General features: G+C 41.4%; 1 protein-coding gene across 17 annotated transcripts in view; it reads left to right on the forward strand.

The window, feature by feature from the left end:
• MAGI2 (membrane associated guanylate kinase, WW and PDZ domain containing 2) overlaps nt 1-26,959 on the forward strand; it is a 598,965-nt gene that overhangs the window by 368,529 nt on the left and 203,477 nt on the right. For all 17 annotated transcript variants that reach the window (XM_081927615.1, XM_081927614.1, XM_081927613.1 and 14 more), the window contains 3 exons: nt 10,514-10,729; nt 17,686-17,896; nt 24,558-24,637. In XM_081927615.1, coding sequence (XP_081783741.1) covers nt 10,514-10,729; nt 17,686-17,896; nt 24,558-24,637 — 507 coding nt within the window. The remainder of the gene's footprint in view (nt 1-10,513; nt 10,730-17,685; nt 17,897-24,557; nt 24,638-26,959) is intronic.

The following is a 26,959-nucleotide window of genomic DNA, read 5'->3' on the forward strand; positions in this document are numbered from 1 at the left end:
GTCCCCGTTAGTCTCTGGAAGTGATTTTCATCTATGCTGTAAGCTATGTTATTTATATTTTTCTGAGGATAATTTTTTTCCCTCAAAAGTGTAAAACACACAAACACACACACTCCAAAATACCCTTAAAGGGGTTTGGTCCCAAATACCTGAAAGACCACTGCCCTCCTTACAAACCTTCTTGTTAAGATCAACAGAGAAGCTGCCAATTGGTTCTTCCACTGCTCTCAGAAGTCTGTGGAGGGGAGGGGAGGAGTGCAGGAGAGAGCCTTCTCCATGGCGGCCCCTAAAAACCCTCCCCACAAAGTCGCATCTGGCACCTTCATGATGTAATTTCTGTCACATGCTGAAGATGCACCTCTTCATCCTGGCCTTTGACAATTTGGCATGATATTTTTGCTTGATTCGAGCAAGTCCTGGAGTTTGCCAAATTATGTTTTAGGAGTAATTCCAGCTTCATTTTCTTTAACTAGGGCAACATTCATTTCAACCAAATCTTTTTAAATTCAATTTTAATTAAATCTCAATTTCTAGCTATATTAGTCAGCAGACAAATCAGATCTATTTTTTTATATGAGGGGATGCACACCTTTAATTAATCCAAATGAAACCAGCAATGGAATTATGGTTACTATGAAGTCTAAAGTCACATTTAAAATATCGTCTACTGTGATCAAATTTGCCATATTTTTTTCGCAGTGCCACCAAAGGAGAATAATACCTGTATCGTAAATTACATTTCTAGCATACAGCAGAATGGTTGTGGTGTACTTAATTTTACAAGCATAAGGTATAAGCAATGCACCATTTTAACATGCCTTTACCTGGTTTTAGATTAAAACCAGGAACATTACACGAAGCTGACTTGTTAGTCCATCGAGCTCAGGACTGTGGCAAGTCACTATCCTAGGTAAAGTCTTGTCCATACTTCTTACCTGAAGAGGAGATGCCAAGATCGCCTGTTTAGTGTGTGGCCCAGGATTTTCTGCATGCAAATGATGTGCTTTGCCACTGAGCTATGAAATAAAGCTATGAAACAGTAAGCGCTAATAGGGATAATGGTCTCATGTTTTGCCTTCCCCACTCCTCGTTAAGCAGTCATGAGTGAATTCCCATCAAGCTGTATCCATCATGCAACAAGTTAAAGTATTTTGCCTGCGCTATGTGCCTGCCCATCCCTTTCACCACTGGTGCTCCTCATGTATACAAGGCCCACAAATTGGGCTGGTGAGTGGAACCAGTGCAGTGGTGGGCCCAGGAATTGTTCACAACCATTCTAAGTGTACCATATTTTTCGCCCTATAAGACGCACTTTTCCCCCTCCAAAAATGAAGGGGAAATGTGTGCGCGTCCCATGGGATGAATGCAGGCTTTCGCTGAAGCCTGGAGAGCGAGGGGGTCGGTGCGCACCGACCCCTCTCACTCTCCAGGCTTCAGGAAGCTATCCACTAGCCGTGGGAGACCCAGCTCTCCCAAGGCTAGCGGAGACCTTGCCGGCACCCAGAAGCTTGGGGCGCGCTGAGCTCCGCACGCCCCAAGCTTCGGGATTAGCGCAGTGCTCTGCTAGCTGTGGGAGAGCTGCGTGAAGTTGCGCGGCTCTCTCACGGCTAGCGGAGACCTTGCCAGCACCCAGAAGCTTGGGATGCGCTGAGCTCCGCACGCCCAAGCTTCAGGATTAGCGCAGCGCACCTGGGGGAAAAATAATTTCCCCCCCTTTATTTCCCCCCCAAAAAACTAGGTGCGTCCTATGGGGCGAAAAATACGGTATATCTTTTGCCCCTGCCTCTAGCTGGCCTTCTAAATAGAAAACAAAGAAACCAAGCAGATGCCACATGTCTGAATTCTGTTCATCCCTACTCTGTGTTTACTTGCCCCATATAGGAGTTTATTTTGTACACTTGTTTATACAAACCAGAGTTGAACAAAGAGTGTCCCTCCAGCCTTTCCAGCTCATTCATTCATTCATTTAGAAGCAAGAACATTCCAGGGCCACCTTTCAGACCTAGACAGGGGCCCCCAGATTGGATGTGTGCTTGTGCTGCAATAGATACATTTGCAGAAACAGGCCTGCAAACCATTGCATCAAGAAGAATTTACAGTATAGAGCTGATAGTGTTTGTTTCCAGTAGCCAGCGGACAAAAGTTTCAGTGAAAATGTATCAAAATTGCATGTGTCCAAGAAAACAGGGTGGGAGATGAGACAGAAGAAATGCAATCAGCCCCAGGCAAAATGGCTTGTCAATGAGAAACCAAAGATAAGAAGCATTAATCTGCCATGGACATTGATTCCAATCTGCACTGACTGTGTGACTGTCTTAAACTTCAAAAACATTTGGTTGCCCTTGATGAAAGAGATCACTTTTTGGTCTCTTAGTTAGCAAATTGTTGCATGCCAATTCCACTTGCATTGGAGATATTGATCTAAGTGCTTATAGAACATTAGTAGAGGCTAATAGGAAATCACATCGTAATCCCAATTTATTCATTAAACTAATCCTCTTTCTATTACTGATCGCCTTACATGCGCTCCATCCCTTAGAAGCTCTACATTTTGTTTTTCTCCTTGTGTTGTGCTGCAAGACTCAACAGCTTTCTCATCAGTTGTACTATTTAGATTGTAGGCAGAATCCAAGGAGATGCTTTAGGTGTGTCTGAAGGCCTGAGCATGCTCATAGTGGTGGATTTGGGGCTCTCAAATTTCAGCAGTGCCCTGTGTGATGCTAAAATTCAGTGCACACACACCCCACCTCTCACACTCCGTTCTACAGCATTGTTTTGGCAGCCCTTGCAGCATGACACACAGTGCGACCATACCAGTTGCACTACGCTACCCTTTGATGCCCAGTAGTGCTTTTTGAATAACAGTGTGCTGTCTGGGGATAGTAGACTGCAGGAATCATAAGAAAACCCACCTGGCATGTGAAAAGTAGTTATCTTTGGATCCTGGCCCGAAACCATGATAAAAAGTATAACAAATGGCAACTCATACTCTTAGTGACTGGTGTTCTTTGATCTAGATCTATATCGATGTCTAGTACACCTCATTCTTTGACAAGGTCTTAAGCAAAAATATGTTAACAGAACACTTCTATACATGTCTACTTGGAAACAAGCTCCTCTGGCCTTGTTAGTATATTCAAGCTAGCTTGGTGCTGTACAGTACAAAAACTGTGGTCATTTTCTTGCACCATTGCTCTTGCTGTGCCACTGGGAGCTAAGTCCTCAGCAATTTAAGCCCAGGGTATCTTAAGGACTACTTTATCCTGTGTGCCCCGGTCAATGAATGAAATCACCTGGGGAGGCAATGTTAATGCTCCCAACCCATGGACCAGAAGCGTCAACAAGGAGTTGTGTCTTCAGTGAGCCCAACTCTATGGAACTCTCTCCCTTTTGAAATCAGGCAGGCATCAGATTGAAATGGTTTAATGTCAGGAGGCCTTTGCACCACAAGCGATAATAGTTTAGTTTTTGGAAACTAGTCTGAAGCCCTGTCAGAAGTTGGAGCTCTATAGTGATGTGGAACTTTGAGAAGGGGAGAAAGTTTTTGGCTTTCTTCATCATTTGTTCATAAAACAGCATGATGTAATCTTGTATTTGCGGGGTGCAAGGGCAGTAAATAATCCTAGCTCTTAAAGGGCACTCAGCACTGTTACCAAACATTTAGGGACAAGGCTGACAAAAATAATTAGAATTGTACTTTCTGACACAGCTAACAAGGACCGAAGCATGCTTACCAGAAAATAAAGGGCATTCATTTTTAAGAGCAACATTGTCTCAGCATCTCTGCTAATTCACAAATGACAAGAAGCACACCTTTAGGGAACAGGACAAAACTCTGCTTTTATGTTACACCAAGAAAGCAGAGTATTTTCAGATTCCTTGAATCACATATGCTCCAAACTAAGCAGGGCTTTGGTAATTTGGTTTGGCAGTTTCTAACTCATGATGACATTTACTTAAGGTAAAAACCACTGGGAATGATTGTTGCATTGAATCCTGTGGGACTAAATGTCTGCCAGTAAAAGCCTGATTGCCGAGAAAAATGGAAATTGTGGAATAATAATAATAATAATAATAATAATAATAATAATAAATTTATTATTTATACCCCACCCATCTGGCTGGGTCTCCCCAGCCACTCTGGGCGGCTGCCAACAAAAGATTAAAAATACATTAAAATGTTAGTCATTAAAAACTTCCCTAAACACACAAAAAGTATACATTTTCTACAAAAGAGACATGGAATCTTAATGGCTTGTGTCCAGAGGCTGCAGTCCTCTGTGAGGTTCTGCATGCATAATCCCAACTGACTTCAGTTTGATTTAACAGAAATGCAGCTATACAGGATTTCAAGCTTAAACTGCAAAGGACTTTGAATTCTGATCAAATCTCCTGCACTTCGAGGCAACCTTTTTCTGGGGGGGGGGCACAATTTGTATAACATTTGACTGAAAGCTTTACAAGAGAAAATAGTCAATATGTTGTCCACTGAGACAAGACTTTCAGCAATTCTGCTTCTCCAGCTTCAGAGAAACACTCACAGAAAACTGAAATATGACTCCATATTCTGCATGGGAAATCACTTTGAGAGGTTTGGGCTGCAATTCATGGTCCATTTGTTCTGAGGAATCAAATGAGATAATTTCAGGAAGCACTATGCACATTTTAAGATAACAAATGTTTGAAAATTGTGTACATAGCTTCCTGTAAATGGCTTCTGAGTACCTAGAACTGAGGAACAGTTTATAACCAATGATATAATGCTAGGACTGGCTGTCAGACCCACAGAGGTTTCCAGCTCTTTAAAATCTTTCAAATCAAGATGAAATCAATCAAAAGTTTGAACTAAGGGAAATGAAAAGTAAAGATGGAAGAAAGCCAGATGTACCAAGCAACAGGAACTTGTCAGTTATTGGCTTGTTACCTATTCTGATCATTTGGTTGTGAGGAAAACATCCATTCCAATCTAGAAGATGCTTTATATTTTTGTCATGCATAAGGTAAAATCTCAGCGCCTCAATCAGAGTCCTCTTCATCTGCCAAATTGACCAAAAGGATGATACTAGCTGTGGCAGAGCAAAGCAATTAACAACTCCCTCCCAGGGACTACTGCATTAGAGTCGCAATGCATGGATGAGAGAATGGTGTCGGAGGATGGATTGGGGTTTGTTTAGGAACTAGGGAACATTCTGGGACAAAAGGGCTCTAGAACCAGGATGTAATGAAAATAAGAAATGTTAAACCTAAAATGTTTTACTGTTGGCATTTGTAAGCTGCTCTGGGAGCCCTGTCCGGATGAAGAATGGTGCCCAAAATGCACACATGCACAGTTGGATGAAAGAAGAATTCTGGCCTCTCAAATGACAAGTGGAGTGTTTTATTTTGTTTTGTTTTAAAGAAGTAGCAGACAAGTGACTGGTTCTTGCTCTCTTCTGGGTGTGTGTATGGGGGGGGCGTGTCTGGGAACAGAAAGCATATCTAAAATGCACAGCCCACAAAGTTGTGTGTAGGCCAGTTGGAGAGGATAGATGCCCAAAGTTACATTAAGCTCTTGTTTATCAGGGCTCTCCAGAAATTACGGAAAGCTGCTTTCCCTGGCAGAGCTCCAGCATCGCTGGAAAACCCCGCTTCAGCACATCTGTCCTCACTGGCATAAGCAAATGGATCCAGCCCATTGCTGGTGGATTACGATGTCAGTTCTTCTTTCAGTTTTGAAAGGGAAAAATCCAGCTAACTGTCTTGAGGATGACAAGTGAACTTTCAATGCCTTATTAATATGTTGTCATACTTCCCACTTCTCATGGTAACAGCAGATTCTACTACTGTGTTCATTTCAGTGTTAACTGTTCCACTTTCTTGCTATTTCTTGCAAGGCAGACCAGGCGAAGGAAGGCAACCCCCTCAGGCAGCTGATAGAGGATGCCACACAAGAGCAGCAAATAGTTGTTTAATTTATTATTGTTGTATTTCTGCTGTCAGGGGGAGATGCCCTCGTGGGATTTTTCTGCCCCATTTGCCAGAGTAATTTCACTAGCTGTGGTCACTCCACAGCTGTCCCTCAGGCCACAAAATGCAGGCTCTGATTTCAAGGAGCATATTCCATTCCCCTCACCACCACAGGTGAACAGTTTGTGTGGTCGATTCCAACCAGACATTCCAACAGCCTGAATAAATGAATTAATGAAGATTTATGTCAAATGCTGTAGTCGCCAGATAAACTGCTATATTCTGCACTCACTCAAGCATCCGAACCGCCTTCAAGAGCAATTCTGAATAGAGTGCATTAGAGGAGTCACATATGATTAAGTATTGCAGTGAAGAAGAAGAAATATTTGCAACCAGCTAACAATTCTGCCCAGGACACAGAAGTGTCTGAATGAAATTGCAGGAAGGAAAGGATTAAGAAAAAAATATGATTACATAACCTTAATAATAAACCAGTAAAAAGTCTACCAAATGTTTAGAAAGTGAATGCAAACCAGGGATAGTTATGTACGTGGCTAATAAACAGTCATTTTTCAGGGGGTGGGGTCTTGTTATAGGGCCCAAACCACTGAGAATGTCCCCTGCTCTCCCAAAAATACCGGTACTACTTCTGCTATTAATAATAATGAAAATATTGGTGTTAACTTCAAATTGTCCATTTTTCAGTTGCTGTTTCATTGCAGGGGTGGCTGAACTGAGGTCCCTAGACACTGCTGGTCTATACAGCTCCCATTATTCTTGACCCTTGGCCATGTTGAGTGGGAATTCAGGTCCCACAGCATACATTTATTTATTTCCTTAAAATATGAGGTATAAATAAATAAATGTATAAAATCTGTTTAAATCACGACAATCAACACAGCATGACACCAGCCCTTTTATTAAAAGCAGTCAATACCTGCTTTTAATAAAGCCTGTGGGAACATCCCTTGGGCCATAAATAAGCCACTCCTGCTTCAGTGCTTCTAGAGAACTTTGTAACTGCCTTTCAGTACTTCGCATGTGACTTTCTCTGACACATTAATGTTTTGCTGAAATAAATGTGAAATTGTGCCTTTATCTGTCTTAGCAGTGGCTGTTTAAAATGTATTTATTGATTTCATTTATGAAATGTCCAGTGCATCTATTGTAACATCATGGAGTTGACGTGGCCTTCAGATGTGGACCAGGTGCCTTCAGTGAAGCACCCAAACATGTGTCCCACCAACCATGGCCCCTCTGGGCTTATTAAAGCATGTTGAGGGGGAGGAGGTGTGGGCCTAGGTAAAGGCATCCCTACAAGAGTAAGTGACTTCTTGAAAACAGCAGTGACTCAACCACTTCTGAAAAAGCTGTAATCTGTTCACCTTCTACTAATCCAGACTGGGTTACTGCAATGTACTGTGGTACCTCAGATTAAGTACTTAATTCGTTCCGGAGGTCTGTTCTTAACCTGAAATTGTTCTTAACCTGAAGCACCACTTTAGCTAATGGGGCCTCCTGCTGCTGCCGCGCCGCCAGAGCACGATTTCTGTTCTCATCCTGAAGCAAAGTTCTTAACCTGAGGTACTATTTCTGGGTTAGCGGAGTCTGTAACCTGAAGTGTATGTAACCTGAAGCGTATGTAACCCGAAGTACCACTGTACTCTGTTTCTGGAAGCTGCAGCTGGTACAAATTGCTGCAGTCCAGCTTCGCCCTGGGGCTGATTATCGACATCCAAACAGGCAGGTCCATATGAGAGAACGTGATAAAACCATCACAGAACTGTAGAGTTGGGAGGGATCCCAAGGGTCATCTAGAACAACCCCCACAATGCAGGAATTTCGGCTAAAATATCCATGACAAATACCTGTGGTCCTGGTCCTAAGCCATTCAGGGCTTTAAAGGTTAAATTAATAATTTTAGGTCTTGAGAAAAAATCATTACCTTGTACAGTACAATGAATAATCATGTACTCTGGCTAAACATCCTCATAGCAGTTGTGCCAGTAAAGGCAGCGTGAAGTTGTGATTAGAGTGTAAACCGGCTATGGCTGCGGGTAGACTTGAGTTCAAATCTTTGCTGAGCCGTAGAGTTCCCTTCGTAACACTGGGTCAGCCAGTATATCTTCCCTTGCAGCAATCTGTACACCCATCAATGTCGCAGTTAACTCTTTTGATGGAATAAATAAATAATTGGCTTTGATAGGCTTGCTTAGCTCAGAACATTTGTGCTGAGGATTGGACTGTGAATTTATTCTGCCTCAAAATCCCCGATGTTTTTGCATTTCACATGATGCTACCTGTCTGAACCATTTCAAACTGTCTCTCCAACAAAATACAATTTCAATTAAAAATAGCAGAACAGCTCTATGTTTACAAATGTGCCATCACTGGCTCTTCAGGGAGCAGAGGCAAGAGGAAGGAACAGATGTGTTTGCAAGAACTTAAATATGGTGCTGGTTAAAGATGAAGCAGTAATCCACCAGTTTCAATTTCTAGCACAGATACTGTCTTGCTGTTGCAGCCAGTTATCCAAAACCTTCATTTTCCCAGATTCCAACCAATTTACCCCTTGGTGTGGGTAAAGGACACTTGGCATATTAATAACTGGGCCAGAGAGATCTGTCTAGCTCCCCTAGTTAGTTTTCCTCACATTTTAAAGACCTTTCTGTTTAATTTGGGCCTTTTCCACATTTGACCATTACTTAGTTATTGAGCCAAGTTCCCCCTGTTTGAATTAGACCAGAGTGGTTCACAGCCACACTTACTTAAATTTGTATATGAGGCATCTTTGATCTTTCCCACAGCACCAGTAGGCATTCCTTTTTCTGTATTTCCTCGCCTTGTAACTCATTGATTCTGTGGTGCCAATTAAATGCTGATAGGGCATGCATGCAGATATCTGTATGAGTGCCTTGGTTTAAAACAACAACAACAACAACAACGACATTCCCCAGCTAGGAAGTGCACAGAAGCACACAGGCAATTGAAAATTCTCAGCTGACAATATTTGATATGGTTTGTTGTGCAGTTCTCTGTGCAGTTTTGTGCAAATATAAAGGAAATATATGCTATAGTCCTCTGTTCAGGAGGAGCACTGAAATGAGGAGCACAGCTAGAAAAGAAATGAAACCAACTTTAAATTATCAGGGCACACTTCCAGAACATTGTTGTGTAGTGTCTGATGTAAAAATAAATAAATAGAAGTGGTTTGCTTGTGCATTTTTCAGATTTTGAGAAAATATGAGAGATGAAAAACAAATATATAAGGCTATATTCCATTCAGTAAAAGTAAAGGTAAAGGACCCCTGACCGTTAAGTTCAGTCACGAACAATTCTGGGATTGCGGCGCTTATCTCATTTTACTGGCCAAGGGAGCTGGCGTGCAGCTTCCAGGTCATGTGGCCAGCATGACTAAGCCGCTTCTGGCGAAACCAGAGCAGTGCACGGAAACGCCATTTACCTTCCTGCCAGAGTGGTACCTATTTATCTACTTGCACTTTGACGTGCTTTCGAACTGCTAGGTTGGCAGGAGCAGGGACCGAACAATGGGAACTCACGGACCTCCGACTCTCCAGTCAGCAAGCCCTAGGCTCAGTGGTTTAGACCACAGCGCCACCCGCGTCCCTGTTCCATTCAGTAACATGCTGCCAATAGTTGCAAGCACAGCTAGAAATGAAACTAAAGCACTGAGTAAGGAGTGGGCATGGAAAGGGTTGTCGCAGAAAGTGGCAATGGATCCACCCGACCTAAAACACTAAACTCAGTTGAGTGGTTTGGAACCTAATTTTTCCCAGTTTATCAGCTTATACCCAAATTTACAGGGAGGGAACCTCAAGATTTGTGTTGTTTGAGGATTCAGCTAGATTGGTAAAGAAAAAGCCTTTTATATGCATTGTATATGCGATATAACACTGTGACACCAGATGGCGCTGTGGAGTCCTATCTTTCCCTACCAGATTTCCCTTTATGAGTTTACAATGCATTTCACTGAATTGCTTCTCTGATGTGTCTAGATCCAGCCTGGGAGTAACATCATGTGGACTAGTCAAATAAAATAGGAATGCAAACAGCTACAAACACACAATAAACTCTGGTGTGGACAGGCTGATTATTTTACTGGTTATTGATTATGTTGTTGGTTGTGGTTCATTTCACCTCTGTTTTATTTCTAAGTGTGTGATGGAGTTCTTTTTAAAAGTTACTTCATTGGTTTTTATTTCTTCACCTACTGTTAACTGTGTTGTGCACTTTTACTGTATAAGAAGAAAGACAGTAGCGCATCACTCTCAGTGGAATGTACATTTTGATACACATTTGAATAGTTATTCCTCTCTTTAACTAGAGGATAGGAACTAGTTGACATGCATGCGCCAGACCTCAGTTATCACGCACGACAGCTTGTGCAGCTGCTTTTTCAGTTCAGATATCCAAAACACTCTACAGATGTTTCATGGAAACCTAAGTCTGAGAGGAGACAAAGCTGAAAACTATGCTGAAATAAATGGGTAGTTTTCACACAGCTCCATTTGTGGTCTCCTTGTTTTCTTTTCTTTTTTTGTCCTAGACAACTACTACGGTACTCCAAAGCCTCCAGCAGAGCCAACCCCATTATTGTTAAATGTAACAGACCAGTTACTCCCCGGTGCAACACCCAGTGCTGAAGGCAAACGCAAAAGAAATAAGTCGGTGAGCAATATGGAGAAGACTGGAATAGAGCCCCCAGAGGAAGAGGAGGAAGAAAGAGCTGTCGTCAACGGAAACGGCATGGCAATAACACCAGGTCAGTGCTTTTCCTCTTGTTATGTCTCATGTGGATTTCAGCTCCTTGCCATTGTAGCTAAAGGCAAAAGAGCAGTGATGTTACAGCAAGCAGCATAGTGTGAAATTTATGATAGCTAAACTGAGCCACCCAGTGCTACTCAGAGGACCAGGCCAGACATTTTTTTAAAATTGGAGACTTAGAACAGGCAACAACAGTGGGGCCCACTGGCAATGCTGGATCTAGGGCGCTGTGGGTGGTTCCCCACCCCACAGGGCACCAAGTTGAGGGGGCACATGATGATGATGATGATGATGATGATGATGACAATGATACAACCTAAATTTATACAAGTACCTACATACTCAAAGTTAGGGGGCACCAAATTTTGTTCTCGCTTAAGGTGCCATATTATCAAATTCTGCCCTTGCCGGATGCCAGGTGCTGAAACTTTGATATGACCCCAGAATTATTCAACATCTTTATCAACGACTTGGATGATGGACTCAAGGGCATCCTGATCAAATTTGCAGATGACACCAAACTGGGAGGGGTGGCTAATACCCCAGAGGACAGGATCACACTTCAAAATGACCTTGACAGATTAGAGAACTGGGCCAAAACAAACAAGATGAATTTTAATAGGGAGAAATGTAAAGTATTGCACTTGGGCAAACAATGAGTGAGAGGCACAAATACAAGATGGGTGACACCTGGCTTGAGAGCAGTACATGTGAAAAGGATCTAGGAGTCTTGGTTGACCACAAACTTGACATGAGCCAACAGTGTGATGCGGCAGCTAAAAAAGCCAATGCAATTCTGGGCTGCATCAATAGGAGTATAGCATCTAGATCAAGGGAAGTAATAGTGCCACTGTATTCTGCTCTGGTCAGACCTCACCTGGAGTACTGTGTCCAGTTCTGGGCACCACAGTTCAAGAAGGACACTGACAAACTGGAACGTGTCCAGAGGAGGGCAACCAAAATGGTCAAAGGCCTGGAAACGATGCCTTATGAGGAACGGCTAAGGGAGCTGGGCATGTTTAGCCTGGAGAAGAGGAGGTTAGCCATGTTCAAGTATATAAAAGGATGTCACATAGAGGAGGGAGAAAGGTTGTTTTCTGCTGCTCCAGAGAAGCGGACACGGAGCAATGGATCCAAACTACAAGAAAGAAGATTCCACCTAAACATTAGGAAGAACTTCCTGACAGTAAGAGCTGTTCGACAGTGGAATTTGCTGCCAAGGAGTGTGGTGGAGTCTCCTTCTTTGGAGATCTTTAAGCAGAGGCTTGACAACCATATGTCAGGAGTGCTCTGATGATGTTTCCTGCTTGGCAGGGGGTTGGACTCGATGGCCCTTGTGGTCTCTTCCAACTCTATGATTCTATGATTCTATTATTCCATTATTTCATTGACTCAAAGTCAGGGCTTGCAATTACAGACACTGCTGCTTTGACCTGCTTCTGTAACTATGTCTTGAACTGTGTCTGGAGATCATGTTGTTTAAAGTGCAGGTGTGGTCTCTCCCAGCTGCTTACTTCTCTGATAGTTTCTAGCCATCAAGAATATTTTCTGGCCCATACTTGCATTGCGCTTGGAAGAATTCAAGTCATTTCTGTATTGGTTTACCTCATACTTGAGGGAGGTCAAGAAGGTTATCAAATTGGGTCTCTCAATCTGTCTTTTAATCACAAAATTGTTTTTAATGTAAGAAATTAATTGAACAGTTCAAAAGTGTGCATCACATAAAAGATTCTGAAAACTCTTAAGTTTTCATGTGTAGGAAATAGGTGTTTCATTTGTCTTATGTAGAAACAGAATATATGTGATTTAGAACCTAATAATCCTATTGAAAAAAGAAGTTTCAATAAAAATAGTGAAATATTATTTCCCGAAGCATAGATTGAAGGATAAATCATTGCATTAAAAGCTTCTGAATATACAGCACATAAAAAACAATAAATCCAGCACCTAATCTTTAAGAACTGCAAAAATTATATATACATGGCTTTTAATACAGCACTTCCTTTTTTCCATTTGAGGAAAATAGCACATTCAGTTTGAATGATTCCCCCACCTCCATAAAGTATCACTTGTTTATTTATTTCCATCTATAAATGGCTTGCTGTAAAATATCACAAAGTGATTTAACAATAAGGACATCAACAATAAAACAAATTCATATATTAAAACAATTTGATATATAAAAATGATTTCCAATCTCATACAGAGATGCATACAAAACGTGACCGATACAAGTATACAGTGGTGTATATACAAGCCATTTCTGTGCATAAGGGGGAACCCTGAGACACACTGTTCCTTTCTCGGCCACCAAATTTCCACTAATTAATGCAAAAGTGAAGAATTCTGCAGGAAGCACAAAAAGATAAGGGTACCAGAACTGAAATTCATTTTTTTTGTTTGGTTTTTTGTGTGTGTCTTTTTGTGTACACCTCCTACCAGGAATCAATAGAAAACATTAATTCAGTTTGTTAGCTGAGCTGTGCTGCTCTTTATTATGCAGTGGATAAAGCTGGCTAAAACCAAGGTGTAAAGTTGCTACTGGATTTCACCTGAAACAAGTTTTCTTTTTTCTTAAGCACCTGGAGGTTTCTGCTTAGATGTTCCCAAGCAGTTTTGTGGGAAGGAAAAGGAATTCTGATAAGGCCATAGAGATGCACTTGCATATGTGACTATGCCTTGTTGGATAGTGTGGGGACAATTTCTCAGTGAGCCTCCTTAGGCATGACAATTTTTCTGCCAGGGGACTACTTTCATTTACGTTGTGCGCTTTGACTTGTTGAGTCATTGGAAGCCATTGCAGTGGTACCTCGGTTTAAGAACAGCCCTGTTTACGAACTATTTGGTTTACAAACTCCGCAAAACCAGAAGTAGTGTCCTGGTTTGCGAACTTTACCTCAGTCTAAGGACAGAATCCAAACGGTGGAAGGGCACTGGTGGCAGGAGGCTTCATTAGGGAAAGCACGCCTCGGTTTAAGAACAGTTTCAGTTTAAGAACAGACTTCCGGAACGGATTAAGTTTGTAAACCACTGTATTTGCTTTATTCTTAACTTGGATGTTTTTCACATCCAAGCATATACAGTCATACCTCGGGTTAAATATGCTTCAGGTTGAGCATTTTTCATGCTCCACGGTGACCCGGAAGTAACAGAATACGTTACTTCCAGGTTTCGCTGCTCATGCATGCGCAGACACTCCAAATGACGTCACGCGCATGTGCAGATGCGGCGAATCGCAACCCGCGTTTGTGGTTGCGTTTGCTTCAGGATGCGAACAGGGCTTCAGAACGGATCCCGTTCGTGCCCAGAGGTACCACTGAATATTTTTTGCTTTTAATTTTATATTGTTATGCAATAACTATTACACTGCTTACCCTAAGTTATGACATTTACTTTGATGGCACTCACTCTTTGACAGTGTGTGTTGTTCTCTCAGGTGGTCGTCCCTTAAGGGAGACAAGAGAGGCCAGATGGTTCATTTCCAAGGTTGTAATTCCAATGTCATGCCATTGTTTAAAATGCTTTTAATGCTCAAATGGATGTTCAAAAAGAATGCAAAGTGGGAGCAGAGAGACAATTTTCATACCTCTTTTTTTACACAACTAGAAAGATCTCTCTCCTAATTGCGAGACCTATTTCCAAGGAATTCAACTTGTTTCTTTTGCCCTTCTGTGCAATATTTTGCATGCCAGCTGAGCCTCCTCTGTTCCCTGCAGTTCTTAGCTGCAGTCAGGCTTTCTGTTGCCCACTGTGGGAAAAATGTCAGGTTCGTGGGGTTGCTGTCAGCTTTTAGCTAACAATTTGACTGATGAGATGAGAAACAAAATGGAAATCACTTCCCCATCTCCCAACTCAAAAGTAAGCAAGGAGGAGAAAGCAGCATGTTACTCACTGTAGGGAAACAGAGGATTTTCTGGAAGACATGCAAAAGCACATTTATGTAATTTTATCTACACATACAACCCTTATTTCTGTAGCAATGAAGAGGAAGATGGTTTTCCTAAGCTAATATTTGCATTAAGATGTACAGAGCAATTCTGATGCATTTTCTCCTCCTTTTAAGCTTGTGCCTCCGTCCCCTGCGATGTCCAAGTGGCTAAGCTTCAGTGATTAGGCACACTTATATGGAAGCCAGAGCAAAACTCAAACATTACAAATAAAAAGAGGCTGCTTCAGAAAATGGTATCTCTCTACCAAGTCTCCTCCCACTACTCTGTAGCATGTATAGGCACACTTCGTTTTATTCCGCTTTGCCCCATTGCGCTTCACAGATATTGCTCCTTTCGAGGTTGTGGGTGCTGCAGAGGAGTTTGGATTTGATATCCCGCTTTATCACTACCCTAGGGAGTCTCAAAGCGGCTAACATTCTCCTTTCCCTTCCTCCCCCACAACAAACACTCTGTGAGGTGAGTGGGGCTGAGAGACTTCAGAGAAGTGTGACCGGCCCAAGGTCACCCAGCAGCTGCATGTGGAGGAGCGGGGAAGCGAACCCGGTTCACCAGATTACGAGTCCACCGCTCTTAACCACTACACCACACTGGCTCTCAGCAGCAGGCAGCCTGGCTGCGTCCAGGGAAAAGAAGCCCTTGTTGCCACCACCCCTCTTCTGGCCACCACAGTGGAGTTGGCTAAGGCTGGAGTCGGGTTTCCCCCCTCCCGTTCCTGCAGCCAGGATGTATAAGAAGTGCTTTGATAATTTATATGAAGCGCTATATTAATGCATAGGTGTTGTTCTTGTTCTTGTTATAGATGATAGACAAATCAAAGGATGGATAATTTTATAAAACATTGGACAACTAAATTGTGAACCAGCAGTGTGAAAAGCATGAGGACTAGCATCTTGGGGTGTTGTTATATCTTGTTGGGGTGGATGTTAGTCTAGGAAGTCATCAGCTACTGACTTTCTCTCATGGGGGGGGGGGAAACTATCATGGGAAGACCAGATTTGCACTATTTTTATACTCCAGGCTTGAAGTATTTTAATTTTTGAAAGTAGGTCACCTAAAGATGTAAGAACGTTGCCTCTGGTTACAGGAAGGAAGCTGGATTAATTTAGAATCTCATTTTACATCATGGGAAACTTGACCTATGTTTAATATATTGACTTAAGTTATCCAGTTGTTGGATTTTAGATAGATAGATGATAGTAGATGATAGATAGATAGATGATAGATAGATAGATAGATAGATAGATAGATAGATAGATAGATGATAGATGATAGATAGATAGATAGATAGATGATAGATAGATAGATAGATAGATAGATAGATAGATAGATAGATAGATAGATAGATAGATGATAGATAGATAGATGATAGATAGATGATGATAGATAGATAGATAGATAGATAGATGATAGATAGATGATAGATATAGATAGATAGAGATAGATAGATGATAGATAGATTTAGATTAAAGATATAGATTATAGATCTAGGTCTAGATATATATGTGTATACTTAAAAGGTTTGATTAAATGAACCCAGGCAATAGAATGAAGTTTTTGTGAAACCAAAAAATATCAACTCCCCCGTTAGTTAAACTATGGATTGTCTCCATCAGATCACATAGCTTTAGGGAGGTACTGAGTTGGAGGAAAAGCTACCTTCACTTCATAATTGCTGCTGACCAGGCAAATATCCAAGGGAAACCCCTCAGGACCGCAGGAGAATTATCATGTGTAGCAGTAAACATTGAGCACCACCCCAAGGTGGATTTTAATCAGAAAAAAAAGTTTGTGAACTCCTATTCCTCTCCCTGTGGAACCAGAAGAAAATGGAGGAGTACCATCTTTTTCTAATAATAATAATAATAATAATTTTTATTTATATCCCGCCCTCCCCAGCCGAAGCCGGGCTCAGGGCGGCTAACAACACTAAAATAGTGCAACATTATAAAAACATTATAAAAATTAATTAAAATCAAGATTGATGGCAACCATAAAGTTTTGTAAAGGTTGCCAAAGGAGGGAGTCAGGCTGCGCCCTAACCAAAGGCCTGGCGGAACAGGTCTGTCTTGCAGGCCCTACGGAAAGATGTCAAGTCCTGCAGGGCCCTTGTCTCTTGTGACAGAGCATTCCACCAGGTTGGAGCCGCAGCCGAAAAAGCCCTGGCTCTAGTTGAGGCCAGCCTAACCTCTCTGTGGGCTCTTCTAAATCCTGTGCAATTTAATTAGTCATTGGAAATGACTTGCCCTCCCTAAAATATGCAGCAATGGATCTGATTGATGCATGAGAATTTGATGTTGGTATTTAATTCTAATGACTGTTTCGTAATTGTTTTGTAATCGTTACTGTGATCCTGGTTTTTATACTGTTGTTTTGATTTATGAATTAGTTGAACTGTAGATTCAGTTGTGGGTTTTTGAGTGTTTGCCACCTCAAATTTCATTGGGAAAATCTGTGGAATATCAGTTTTTGAAATAAAATAAATATGCAAAAAGGCATTTTTTGTCTTTAGACTTTCAGTTCCATATTCTATATGTGAATTCTACCCTTCCCATGGATAGCTGACAGGATCCTTCCCACAACGAAGGGGCTCAGCAGAATCAGAACTTCCAATTCACTGTGTTCTTAATCCTCATGCACCAAAATCTGGTGGGACTTAACTAGGGTTGGTCCACAGTCTATGAGGCAGCTGTCTAATCCTATCTCACACGTTCCATTGCACAGACCCAGGCCATGGTTATTCTCTTGAGGTTTGGACAAGTGATACTCCAACCTAGAGGGACCGTGGCCCACAGAGAGCGCACATGAAATTAAAATGTACAGCTGTTTCCTGTTTCCACTGCCCCTGTTTTATATTTCTTCCTGCTTCAGCCTAGTTTTAATATTTTCACAGGGAAAACTTCAGGTGTTGTTGTTTTTTTGTTGGTTTTTTTTTTTACTGTATTACTACAATTGATACTTCAATAGCACAGGAATCTTGACACTCATGTCGTCTTCTCTTGTGCAGAATCAAGTGAGCATGAAGAGAAGAGTACAGGTGCCTCAGGTGAAACCTCCTCACAGCCTTATCCTGCACCAGTATATAGCCAACCTGAAGAGGTAAAAGAGGATATGGATGTAACAAAGCAACCCAAACCAGAAGAAAATGATGAATTGGGCCCATTGCCTGACAATTGGGAGATGGCATACACAGAGAAGGGAGAAGTCTACTTCATTGAGTAAGTACTTCACATTTGAAAAAAGACATGTGCCAGAGTTAATGCAAGCTACAGAGTTAGTAGCAAGGTTCTATACATGGCAACTTGGATGTAAGGTCCATTGAATTCAGTGGGTCTTACTCCTAGGTAAGATTGCAGCCAACAGATTCTGAAGCAACATGATAGGGACATATATGAAATTAAAATATTTCCTGTGACCAACCAGCTAATATATTGCTAGTTCTTGGAACAAAACCATATTGAGATGAAATGTGTGGCTTATAGATTTCAATGTTTACCAGATCTCATATTTATTGGTGTAGGGTTGCCATATGTCTGGAATTTCCTGGACACAGCGGGTATTCATCCCTTTTCAACAGTGTTTGGGTGAAAATTGCTATCATGTCCGGGAAAATCCAAACATATGGCAGCCCATGTCGGAAGTGTAGATATTGGTGAATTTCATTAACAATAGCACAAAACCTCATTTTTTATTTTAGTTTTTGCAAACAACTTTGGCCAAAAAAACCACAACTTTTGTGCCCAGATTTTTACTCTTTGAAATATGACAACCCTATATTGGTGTAAGTACTAACTGTAAAGTAAGCATGCCCAGTCATTCCCAATATATATCTATTTTAAATATATGGTATATTTTTGATTGCCATGAAGTTATGGAATGTGGACCCAGCAGCGGAGCAAGCCGATTGGGCCCCTGGGGTGCTGCGTGTGCCCTGCGCCCAGGGGTGGGGCCAGCCGCCCACAGGGGTACCATGGCATCTCTGAGGAGTCTGCCTGCCTCTTCCCACTCAGCCGCCCTACAACTGAGAGGGAGGCAACAGGCGGACCGTTTGGGCAGCGTGGAGCCTGCAGGCACTCAAGCCACCGTGTCACTCCCAGGAGAGATGCGTGGCTCGGGCGCGCTGCAGGCCCCACAGTGAGTGCCGCCCACCATTTTGTCATGCCCCTCAGTGGGGACACCCGGGGCGGAACGCACCTCCTGCACCCCATTTCTACGCCCCTGGGGGGGGACCTATACAATATTTGCTGCTTTCTTAATAGTTTGGAATTGTCCAGAGTTCACAGGGTTAAGAAGAATCTCATGCTCTTCAGGTCCTATTAGCTAGCCTCTTAGTTTATAAGTTAAGAAAAAGACTTAATCATAACAAGCCCATCAGACTGTTAAGTAACAAATATGATATCAGAGATTATATCATAAATAAATAATATTTATTTATGTAAATAATAGTAGGTTTTAAATGCCATGCTTGTGCTGCAACCAATACCAGCCTGTTTTAATGTTTACCTTTTTGAGTCAATTTGCTGCTACTCTCCCACCCACCGTCACAGTCTTTCCCCACCTGCTGTTCTCCCCATTGTCCCCTGCTGCACTTTGGGCCTAGCAGCTAGGCAATGGCAAAGGGTGCTTGCCAGTACACAGCACCAGCAACTGAAGTTGCAGCTATCTGCTGCTGCTTTAATTTGTCCGGCATTCCCAAAATCACAAAAGAGTAGCTGCAAAATGAGCCTGATATTTCCCCTCTTTACAAAACACCTTCAGCAGTTCCATGTTGTTATCAGCCTTCTTGCCATTCATGTTGAGATGGAGCTTCTATTTATACACTTCGCCACAATCCAGTGCTCATCTGTGTGCATATTAGTTGAAATAAATGCATTATAGCTTCAAAAATCCTCATGTGGTTGTCCCAAGAACACACAGGAAGTGTCTGTTCAAAACTGGCATTTGATCTCTTTAATACCAACCTACCAAACTAAATTATGGTTTCCTGTAACATGAACAAGCCTACAGTAGTGTGCATTCCTTTCCCCCCTCTCCTCCTCTTTATGCACCAGAGGAAGAGATCACGATATTACCTTTATATTAACTACAGCTCCCTCAGCCTGTAATGTCTAAACTTGAAGAACTATGGTTAATGTAACATGTGGTTTGGCCCTAAATCACAAGGGGAACTGTAGGGAAGAGTTTGTGAATAAATGATTGCTCAACATCTGAATTTTATCCAGTATCAATATTGGGTGAATAACAGAAACCTATGGCAGCCACTGTCTCCACTAGGTGTTCTATAGCCATACTGTCCACAAAAATGGCCTTAAAACATGCCCACAGTGGACGCTAACTAAAGCTTGGATTCTTATGAGGTAGAGATTTTCTGTCATTCAGAAGAGTGATTATTTTTATCCTCTTTTGCCGAGAGTTCCAATCTCCTTTTTTTTCTTTTATTCTCTCAACTCTGTTCTGTTTTTGCTATTGCTTGAAGTATCCATCACTTCTAAGTGATTTCTTCTCTAATGCATATTGAGTGTTTGTAATTGTTTACATTTGCAGACCCACTCATTAGCCATCTAAGCAAGCATTTGTTTTGAATTGGTTTTAGTAATTGTAATAGTCTAATCTCGTGGTGCATTGTAAATTACGTATGTAATAAAGCTTTTGCTTCCCTTTCCACCAAACTGAAGTCATTATTTGAACACAACATTTGGAAGGAATATTTGTCATGATTAGCAGCTCGCAATTTTCAACCCTCATTGGTAGTGAAGGCTGTACAGTAGAGGTCTTGAATGCTACCCATATTTCATAAGCAAAGTGAATTGCCCAGGGCTTTTCAGCCAGTTCATTACCATTAGATTAGTGGGTTCATAATTAACTGGTCATTACCCTATTATAGCTGTATCACAGTGACAACTCACCCTGTTGGTCAAGAATCCCTGTCCCTCAGGACTTGAGACAATTTCTTGTTGTGACACTTGGCGCCTTCTTTTCAGCCTCAGTGGCTCCCTATGTGTTCAAAAAGCTATGGCTAGAAGGTAGTTATTTCTGACTAGAAGACGGTTCAGTGCTATCATGGTGATCAGGCAAGGAGGTCTCTGAGCTGAGGTATGTCAGGCAGATTGGGTTAAGAAACTCCCTGGTTGTAAGCGTCTTACAGAATATTCAGAACCTAACGTAAAATGGTTTGTTTCATATATAGTCTCCTCACAATTAGGAAGCTGGATTGGGGTTTGTATTCAGCAGGAAAATTCTAACACTTCAAACAAGGGACGAGGAGCCTGTCCTGTCCTGTCCCCCCGTGCCAGATGTTGTTCAACTCCCACCATCCTGGCATCTCTGCTTTAGACCTTCTAGCATGTCTGAGGCTTGGTTTTCTATATCTTGAAAGCACTTGTTCCTGCTCTCTGGTCAGACACCTACTATCATTATTTTAAAAAGTTGTGAGTATCAAAGTTGGGTCATCTAACCAGTCTAAAACATACATTGAGTCCCTGCCATAAACTTGTTTTATTAATTCAGTCCCTCCAACCCAAACAATGGGGCTGGGAAATGCTGCTTTATATATTTACAGCCTAAGCAGGGACTTCAGAGATAATACTTTCCATTACTAGTGGGGTGCAAACTCCTCTGTGGCCCCTCCTACTCTTTTTTGTACTCTTCTTATTTGACCAGGAGGCAGACTGCTCACCTATCTAACCTTTGGCATGGCATAATTCTCTGTGAAACTTCTGTTCTTCCTTCCAGCCCTGGCACCCCTTTTCTCTTCGTGGGTAGTCCTCTCCTTGCAATGGTTTGGTCTGTGAGCCCCTCTGCAAACAGGCTCTGTAGCATTTATACCTTCCTGCTCCTGTCATCAGCCTTTCCACATATACAGCAATAATTAGTTGGAAAGCAAATTATGTCATCTTGCTACTAAGCAGCTGCTGCAGGAGAGTGAGTTTTCATTCCTTTTCGGAAAATCTGTCTAGCAAGGTTTGCAAATGCACGTTGTATATTAAAGAGAGGACTTAAGGAAGGAACTGCATTCTATAAAAGGTTGTTGACCCACAATCCTTTACAGCCAATAATTGATGAACCAGTGCTGACTGCTGGCTTTTCTCTCTTCCTGCCACACCATGTCTCTCTCTCTTCCCTCCATCCTTCTGCCATCCCCTCTTAAAAAAAAATAAAAACCACACTTTCATTGTATGTGGTGGCAGAGCCATGTGGCCCTTTCAGCTTTCTCTCCCTCTGATCTGGGCAAACCACCTCTACCCTAAAGCAGCTGAGACTGCAGAAAAAGCGAGGCATGGCTCACAATTGGCTGGGAAGCCACAGTCAGAAATCCTTGCATTGTGGCCGTGCAAATGTGCTGGTATGTGGCCATAGAGGTTCGCAGGGTGTGCAGTTTTTGAGTCCCCATGGATTCAAAATATTAAATTATATGCAATCGTTTTGTTAAATGCGTCATTTATGATAGTTTTTAGTTGAAGATGTGAATTTTCTTTGAAAAAGGTGTTAATTTATTAATTTATGCATTCTGAATTCATATACTTCAAATGTAATTCAGTTTCCTCCTATCATAATAATGTTTCATCTCTGATCAGAAAGTATGTTATTGGATGTTGGTATATAATCAATCTGAATTGGAAGGGCCCCCTCATAAGAGAGGCCCCACATGAATCATGCTGGATGAGCTTTGGCTGTGCCCCATAGGTTCCCTATTCCAGCTGTAGAGAGACTCCTTCCAAACTAATTAGTGAATTTAGTACACAAGCTATAGGAGATTATAAAGAGTTGGGTTTCACTGGATGCTTTCCCCCCGCCTTCCCAGTGATGAGGTCAGCTGGATTCTTGGCTGACCGAACAGTAGCCAGCTAGGAAATAAAAAGTTAATGGCACTGAAATAATCATCTCTTTCTGGGTACTCTTCTTGTATCCTTCCACTCCATCCTCTCTGCCAGTAATAATTTGCCTTCAATGAATGCCTTGAATGGATCGCCTTGAATGAGTGCATGAGTGGCACAAATGCCTTGAATGAGTGGGTGAGCAGAAGGTGACGTTTAGAAAATAATTCTTGGTTTTCTTATTTCAAAAGTTCGCTGTAATTGAAGTTTTGGGTTGGTGAAGGTTAAGCTTTAAAAGCACAGTCTGGGAAGTTGAATGGAAGTGGGTACTATGAGTTCAGAGGAGTGGAGGCTCCAGGGTTATAAATACTCATACTCTTCACAGCAGAGTGAATGGCTTGCTTTCTTCAGCCAAGGGGAGTGGGAAGAAGAGAAAATCACACAGCGCTGTCCCACCCTGAGACCTCCAGGTATAGGTTGGTATATAAATTCAATAAATAAATAAAATACATACCCTCCAAGTGTCCCTATTTTCCAGGGACAGCCCCACAGTTACAAAAGCCAGCCCAGCTTCTGATTTAATCCCAGAATGTCCCTGTTTCACACGCCAGTGACACCATCACCAAGCTTGGGAGGAGGATGAGCCAGCTCTTGTTCTGAGTGGCGGCTGCGAGGGACCATCTTGTTGCCTCTCCAAGGTCTCTCCAAGGCCTGGTGACAACCTTTTTTAAGTTCGTCAGGCATTTTAAGTAAGTTTTATAATTCCAGGTTTAATTTGAACTATATAGGAACCTTACTGTCCATTGCTTAAATGTTACGGTATTAAGCAGCATATACATTGCAGAATTAACTACTTATCTCAAAGTAAAGCAGCTAGACTTAAAACTCAGGGCACCACCATTTGCATCCAGACCGTCCCACCAGTCGAGTCGCGAGTATAAATCAATAGGAGCAATGCATCTGGATTTTTACAGGGCATTGATATCTTTTTCCCATCATCACTTCCCTTTATAACAAAGGGCTTACATGCATTTCTAAATTAGTCGGCGAATGCTACATAAATAAAAACCTTAATAATTCAGCAATATGTAAACTAAACAGTACAAAGTGAACAGCCTCCCAGGATGTGTTTAATAAATAAAACATGCATTACAAAGGACTGACAGTGTGCAAGAAAGAGGAGGAGTAATGAGATGAGAGTATTTATAAGAAGAATTCAAATTCCTTTAAAATATGGAACTAATATTAATTTCTCCTTTCTGGTTTATGGTCCTTATATTGCTATCACACTACAAATTCACTTGGCTATAATAAAAAAAGGATAAGCATTTTTCAAAAATCTTGTTATGTAGCTCCTTAGCTATTCTAAATATCCATTCATTTGGGAAACTGTTCTCTTTGTAAACAGTATTTTACCAGCTTAGTCAAATTCTTTCTTTTTAAAAGGCTATGCTGGGCTTTGTAGAATGAGCCACATTATTACTTCCAGTTCTGCAAAATGTACTTTTATCATGGGAGCGGAATCAGATATGGAATAGATAACAGTTGGTTCATCAAAGCGTCATTAATCATCCTGTTAGAAAATGGAGACTACACTAAGGCACACTTCAGTTTGCATCTTATTCTGAAAGTATGGCTGCTGAGAAATAATCGTCCTGTATTTACGAATCCTTGAGGTCTAAAATAAATTTTAAACTCAAAACTCCAGCAAATGGGAATAGAAGACTGTTGGTTGCACCCCCTTTCAGCTGGAGAATGCTGCACATTCCTTTTGCCCTAGATGAGTTTTGCATTTTCAATTAGGCTAACTTGGCAACATTGTGGTTGATTTTAATAAAAATAGCTGCTTTGAGGACAGGGAGTTTAGGCTGCCAAATTCAGAGGTTGCCTTCCACAATTTCTCTTATACCTCCTTCAAGTCTACTTAGACCAGTAAGCAAATCAAGTATACTTATTGCAATTTTGCACCAACCTCCTCCCTCCCCCCCTCCCCCACTGTATCGGAAGGAATAAACTTGGTTCCGTTCAGCATGTGTCTGATCAGGGTGATCTCGTTTCTTTTCAGCCATAACACAAAGACAACATCATGGCTGGATCCACGACTTGCGAAAAAGGCTAAACCTCCCGAAGAGTGCAAAGAAAATGGTAGGCTATTAAGTTTTCATTGTTGCTGCTAAAAGAAAGAAAGAAAATGACTTTTATTTGCTTGTACTGTAGATTGTAGAAAGTATTTAAGGAATGAGGGAGAAAGGCATTTAATTACTGCTGTAGTTGTGTGTGTTCCTCAGTTCTTAAGGTACCATGTATTTCTGCTTCTCTTCTATGTAATATCTGTTCTGAAGTTGATATCAATAATAACAAGTGTGTGTGTAAGGGGGTGTGTGATTTGTAACATGTTTGACTCTTGAGCTGCCTTTTCTCTTATCTGGATCTGCAGAGTGTGCTTAGATCCCAAGCTTTTAAATGTGTAAAAACACACAGTGCCGAAAGCTATTGTGACAGAGATGGTGTGTGCATATTACGATGTGATTTGCTTTGCAAAAGGGCAGTTCTGTGCCAGTTAAGTAGTGGGCAGTTTAAATAAACCAACGTTTACTTTGCGGGAGGGAGAGGAATGAGAGGAGGGGAGGGATGTCAGATCGGTTGTTTCTTCGGTTAGAAGGATATTTTTAGCCCCTTGGAATCGTGTACAACAGTGAACAATTATTTAACTATTGTCCTCTATATGACTGTGTTAGTAAAACCATGGTGATTAGTGTATTTGTCAGGACTAATGACTGTTACCAAGTAAATAATACAGATCTGTTTATCTTCATAAGCGACCCATTTTCCCAGGTTTTCCAGTACAAGCAATGTGCATGCAGATTAGGTTGGTCAGGCCATTTTACGTGCTAAAAATAACTGCTGAGATTTTTTTTAAGCTATCATCTATAATTATATTTAGGGTACCAGAATCAGGAATTTTGTGTGAAGCAGTCCTTTCTTTAAAGTAGCTGGCTACAACCTTAGAATTATAGAATCAGTCAGAACCTGAAAACCCCCAGGCTGGAAAAATTCCCCAGAGGTACTAATCCATTTTCTGTTTAAATACTAAGGAGAAGAACATATCCAGATTGCCCCGGAGAACTTATCTTTTCGACTTCCATTTGTATCTGTTGTTTCTTATCCTGCCTTCGAGAGCTGTAATTAACACTTGCTTTGTGTCTTCTTTATGACAACCTGTTAGATATTTGAAACAGCACATCACTCACCCAAGCATTTATGTTCTCTGAAGGTGAATTTTCACTGTAATTTTATGTGAAGAAAGTCATCATGAGGTGGCAGATTAACATTGATGTTGTGAACTATACTGTAGAAAATGTTAATTTTTATCATTTTTTTTAAAAAAAACCTAAGACAAAATAATGTAACTCCATCCTGATTTAAATAAAGTGAGCTCTTGCAGCTTTTCATCATAAGTTGTGTGTTCCAAACCTGTTTTTTCTTTTTCTTTTTCGGTTTTCTCTTTGGAATTCCCTCAAATTTCTGTGCTCCTTAAACAGCAGCTAATATATGCTTCTTAAATTCGATGAGGTGCTCCAGTCTAAGGAACATCTGGTGCTCTGGAGAGTGTTGCCATAACCACCAGTGCCGTTGCTAATAAGGTGATACAAAAAGTAAACTTGGGCCCATTTTCCCCCCAGAAAGCAATTTTCTAATAGATTTTTGAGAGAAATGTTTTTGGAGCTTCAGAACTGTTCAGCCATTTCCTGGAGAATATTTGGTGAAGTGGCCACCCCAGTTTCACCTTTTCTGAATTTTGAGTGCATCTGTCGATCTGGTTTTAGCATTGTTTAATGCTATTATTCTAAAATTGTTGAAGGGAGCAAGTGGGGTTGGTCTTTAGTCCTTCCAGTCTTCTTCTCTTCATCCTTCTACAGTTTCATCCAACAAAACAAAATTTATCAGAAGAGAGTTTTCGGAGTGAAACTGTTGGAGAATTTCACTTCCACTCGTAAGAATATTTGGGGGAAACCCACCCCAATTTCAGCCAGTTCCAACATATATCTGGTCCAACAAGGTCCTTCTTAAAGTGATGGCCTGTGCGACCGAGACCTGAGATCTGTGAAAATTGGTACTTAGCTATCCACAGGCATTTGCAGTTCCTGCATATCCCTACATCATTTTCACCTCAAGAATATAGCAAAATACATTTTAAAATGCATATTTTGAGAGAAAATCTAATCGTACCTGTTTAGATCTGTACTTTTGTGCAGATTTTAAGAGATTCACAAATAAATGTGGAAAGATGGTGGAGCAGATTTATGGAGAAACTATGCTCCACACTGGACCCAAACATTCCTTTTCTGTGCCTTTTTTGCCCTTCTCCAAACTGGTGTCCTCTAGGTGTCCCAGTACCCTCAGAGAGAATGGCTAATGCTTAGGGATAACGGGACCCCAAGGGTCATCTATTCCACCCCCTTGCAA

This window comes from Podarcis melisellensis (genome assembly GCF_964234715.1).
Source record: "Podarcis melisellensis genome assembly, chromosome: 10".
In the NCBI taxonomy this organism is placed as follows: domain Eukaryota; kingdom Metazoa; phylum Chordata; class Lepidosauria; order Squamata; family Lacertidae; genus Podarcis; species Podarcis melisellensis.